The sequence below is a fragment of the Merops nubicus genome, unplaced genomic scaffold, assembly GCF_000691845.1.
Source record: "Merops nubicus isolate BGI_N331 unplaced genomic scaffold, ASM69184v1 scaffold29527, whole genome shotgun sequence".
In the NCBI taxonomy this organism is placed as follows: domain Eukaryota; kingdom Metazoa; phylum Chordata; class Aves; order Coraciiformes; family Meropidae; genus Merops; species Merops nubicus.
Window position 1 is genome coordinate 6,966 of NW_008620102.1, and position 4,612 is coordinate 11,577.

The 4,612-nt window shown below is 51.5% G+C and overlaps 1 protein-coding gene across 1 annotated transcript; it reads right to left on the reverse strand.

Moving 5' to 3' along the window:
• Window positions 1-1,472: 1,472 nt before the first annotated feature.
• Window positions 1,473-3,634, reverse strand: LOC103776512 (glucosamine-6-phosphate isomerase 1-like; the record flags this gene model as incomplete). Its single annotated transcript, XM_008944025.1, has 4 exons — window positions 1,473-1,570; window positions 1,858-2,032; window positions 2,677-2,861; window positions 3,452-3,634. Coding segments are annotated over 4 exons (641 nt in total), but the record flags the coding sequence as incomplete, so codon positions are not given.
• Between the last annotated feature and the right edge of the window lie 978 nt (window positions 3,635-4,612).

Below are 4,612 nucleotides of genomic sequence, written 5' to 3' on the forward strand. Positions count from 1 at the left end.
GGGGATGTTTGTCACACCCAGGGGGGTGTTGGGTGAGAAGCTGAGGCTGGGGCTGTCTGCCAGAGCTAGCAGAGCATCAGCACTGTGGTGAAGGACTTGAAGCAGTGAGCTACCTCTGCTTCCAGAACTTCTTATGGAGAGAGGAGGAACAGAGGTGTTGTCACCACTGTGTCCCTAAGTTCTGGGCACTCGGGGACCCCTGGGCTGGAGCTCCCACACTCTGCAGTGAGGCAGAGGAGGGGACAAGGAGGGGGCTGCACCCAGAACAACCAGCTGGTGTTGCCAAGGTGGGGCAGCCAAGACAGACCTGCCTTTGCCAACAGAACCAGGCAGGCAGCCCTGGCAATGGGGCACAGAGTTTTTGCCTCAGGTTTTTCCCCTCTCGTGGACCTCAGCTGCTCCATTTCTGTGGGCACACAGAGGGAGTGGCAGGTTTTCTGCAGATGTTCTGTGGTAAAAGGTGGAGAACTGTCACCTCCTCCTCTTCCCTTTAAAGATCCCCACTGTTCTGTGCAAGGGCTGCTGCTGCCTGGCAGGACAGGGCTGTGGCAGGTGTTTGCTGGAACCCTACCTGCAAACACTGGCCCAGGGGGAGCTCCTGAAGCAGGGAGCAGCAGCTCTTTCTACCAGCTGCCTTCAGCGTGGCCTTGGTTCTAGGTGACAGAAACCCTGCACTAAGTGACAGGCCTTCCTTTGTGCTCTGAAGGGCTTGTTCTGTTCAAAGATGGTGTTAGGAGTCCTCCTCAAACTGTTCCACGTTTCACCAGCACACTGACACTCAGCACCAGATACAGTCTTGTCACCATGTAGAAAAAAATCAAGTCATTTACTGTAGGAAATTACATCACAGATCAACAGCTTCCAAAATGTCCACATAAAGAAAATCAATGCTGCTCAGTTTCTCACCCCTCACTCTACAGCATTTCACAGGAGCCCAGGTTCCTCTCCCTGCTGAGCCCCTTGTAGCTGTGGAGCAGACTGCTGGTGGGTCATGCTGGGTGGAGCTTTTCCTTCCCCAGGCCAACCAGCCTCAGGTCCCATTTTAAAGGACTCCAGTGTGAGAGTGTTTTGTGGAGGGGAGTGACACAAAAAGGTACTTGTCCCAACTGCAAGGAATACACCCCAAAGTGACCCCATTTGGTTTCTGCAGCACTGTACCTCAACATATCTCTATGCTGAAGTTCTGGGCCTTCAGTCCACATCATTACAGCTGCTTCATAAATTAAACTAAACTCGCTCTCCATTGACTTCCCCTTCAGTGAATGAGCTCGTGGTGGAAGTTTGTGGAGCACAGTATCCTGGAGCCCATCCTCATTTGGCTAATTAAGGCAGGTATTGCATCTCTTTTTAATGGAGAGAAGCAAGCACATAATCATTCTGCTAATTAAAGAACAAATTCTGCAGCAATTCCCTTTCTCCACAGCTGGTTTTTCCCCAGAAGAGCTGGTTCAGCATTGCTCTGAGCAGCCAGCTCAGTCGCTGTACGGCTCCTTGGGCTGCCCTCCTCCTGCTCCTGTCTCCTTCATGCTGTACAAAGGTTCCACGAGCTTGTTGTGAACCAGCATTAAACCTGATGTAGCAAGGAGAAAGTGACTTAAGCAGACAGAACAAAGCAAAATTCTTCTTTGTGGGATGCTAAAGAAATGAGGTGTTTAATTAGAGTCCTTGTTCCTTTGCTCCCACACCCACGTGGTGAAGTGTTTATCTCTGCAGTTTCATTACTGCTGGATGCTTCAGCTGGGACATTGAAGGAATGATCACTCCTGAAGGAGTACACACAGAAATACCTCATGCCTGGCGTGGCTTGTGCCACCAAAGCCCAAGCACAACAGCTGCCTGGCCTGGGCAAACACTCACCTTTGAAGTATTTCACTGTCTTCACCCTGAGTTCCAGCGTGGCGTCCTCGTCGCACACGAACACAGCGTTGGGGTGCTGCTGGAAGGCAGAGACTGTCCACATGTGGCTGACACCCTCCTCGATGGCTTTGTACAGAGCAAAGGCTTTGTGGGCTCCCGTGATAAGAATCATCACCTGGACTCCCAGACACAGAAGATGGCAGTTAGGGTCCTAAAAAAAGCTGGAGGTCCAGAGGTGACACCCACCCTGCTGAGCTGAGAGCTGCCCAGCCCCATGCAGGACAACATCCCTTGTCCTCCCCAGAGTTCCTGAGCCTGTCTGCTCTGGCTGTGTTTGACTTGTCCATTAAATCATGGCCTGGTGGGTCACCAGTGATCTGGATCCTCCAGCTCCCCTGTTAGGCACCTACACACTGAGACTTAACAGGTATAAATCCAGGAACAGCCTCAAGGAAAAGCCACCCCATGGGGCTGGTGTCACACCGAGTCCATCAGCCACCACCTACACACTGAGACTTAACAGGTATAAATCCAGGAACAGCCTCAAGGAAAAGCCACCCCATGGGGCTGGTGTCACATCGAGTCCATCAGCCAGTCCCGCACTTATTTCCCCAGGTGAGACTTGACTGTAGACACCCTCCCAAACCTCCCCAGCTCCCTGTGGATCTCAGCATGCTGCAGGGGTACACAAACTCAGTGCTGGCAAGAAGGGAAGGCAGAGCAAGAGCCCTTCCACAGCACTGCAGGACAGAGGAGGAGAGGCAGAGAGGTGCTGGGCCATTGCTGTGTGCCAGCAGGGTGCAATGCTGCTCTGCTCACCTCTCTGGCATCCATCACAGTGCCCACTCCGACTGTCAGAGCCATGGTGGGCACTTTGGAGAGGTCACCCTCGAAGAACCTGGCGTTAGCCAAGATGGTGTCCATGGCCAAGGTCTTCACACGTGTCCTGGACACCAGGCTCGAGCCGGGCTCGTTGAAGGCGATGTGACCATCAGGGCCAATACCTGTCACAGAGACAGTCTGAGCAGCAGCTCAGTGCCTCTGACAGACACTGTCAGAGGCCAACTCCTGTTAGGAGGACGTTCAGCCCTTCAGGAATAGACACAGACCCAAGAAACACGCTTGCCATTTGTCTGCTCAAACGTGCTTCTGGTGGGAATGACAGCACCAGACCTCTCTGAAGCCACCAGAGACTCTTACCTAACTCTGCCAGGAGAGCAGTAAAGCAAAGGAGATGGCAGAGTCTTCACTGGTGGGAAAAGCTTGCACTGGGCTCTCACTGGCTCTGAGGACTCTGACTACTCCTAGGAGTTCCCTGTTAGCCCTGGCAACTGTAATACATTTTGTATTGGGTCCTATTCCAGCCCTGCCTGTTTCTCCTGCTGATTGTTTCCTAAACAATTCCCTTGCTGGAGTGAAACAGCTAGAACTGGGGAGCAGTGCACTGGGAGGCAAGGCTGCTGGGTGATGTGGGGTGCCCTTCACTGCACACCCACCCAACTGCACTGAGCATGAACTCACTGGACAAGAAATGAGGCAGGTGCCAAGGGGAAGGCAGCTCTCCTGCCAGTGCTTGGTGTCCTCGGGGTCTCACCTCCAAGAAAGAGTTCAATCCCTCCAGCTGCTTTGATTTTCTCCTCAAAGGCGTCACACTCCGCCTGTAGATCTGCTGCATTCCCATCCAAAATGTGGACATTTTCTGCTGAGATGTCGATGTGCTTAAAGAAGTTATTCCACATGAAGGAATGGTAACTTTCTGGGTGATCCCTCGGGAGACCTGGCAACAGAGCAGGCACAGGACTGAGACCACCAGGAAGAACACCACCCAGACAGCACCTCCCTGCCCTTGCAGTGACTTCAGCAACAGAGCTCTGCTTTCTCTGTCCATCACCTGGGACTCCCTCAGCTTTCAGGAGCTCCTTTTATTTCCCTAAATACCAAAATTAAAGTCAATCACAATAGCTCCTGTAGGATGTGCTCAGATTAACATGTGCTGGGTGTTCCAGAAAAGCAGGCATGCACTGTGCCTCATCTGCCACCACCCTCTCAGCCTTCCTCCCAGGTCCTATTAGCAAAGACAATTAAAAACTGTGCAGAATCCTGGCACACAACTTACCACGTGCATTTTTTCCTCCTCAAATGCTATAACCTCACACTGGACTGCCTGTTCCCTAATGCTGCTTCATTAGGATTGTTCACAGAAAAAATTTCTTGACCAGAGTAAAATTAGCATTATAGAATCATGGAAAATCCTTTAAGATCATCAGGTCCAACCATTAACCCAGGATAGCCAAGTCCACCACTACACCATGTCACTAAGCACCACATATATATGGCTTTTAGCAAATATTTAGCCTGTATGTTTTTCACCTTTGGAGCTTCAGGCTTGCCTGCTAATCTCTCTGTACCCTTTCTTCTGACAAGGCTGTTTCATCACAGCTTCATCAATGGAACAGCCTTCTGCTATCTTAACAAGAGTGCACATTGGTTACAGAAGGGCACTTGGACAAGTAACACATTGATCCTTGTACAGGACCTGAGGTTAAAGTGACCTTTATAATCCCAGAGCAAAGGTGGTGGTTAATACTGCACACCATCTTGGCTGGCAAAGACTGCATCATTCTGGTTGGAAAAGACCTTTAAGACCACCGAGTCCAACTGGTTCCTCCTAATCCACGTCACATCTCCATGGCTTGGAAACCCCTCCAGGGGTGGGGACTCCACCACTGCCCTGGGCAGCCTGGCACAGCCCTGG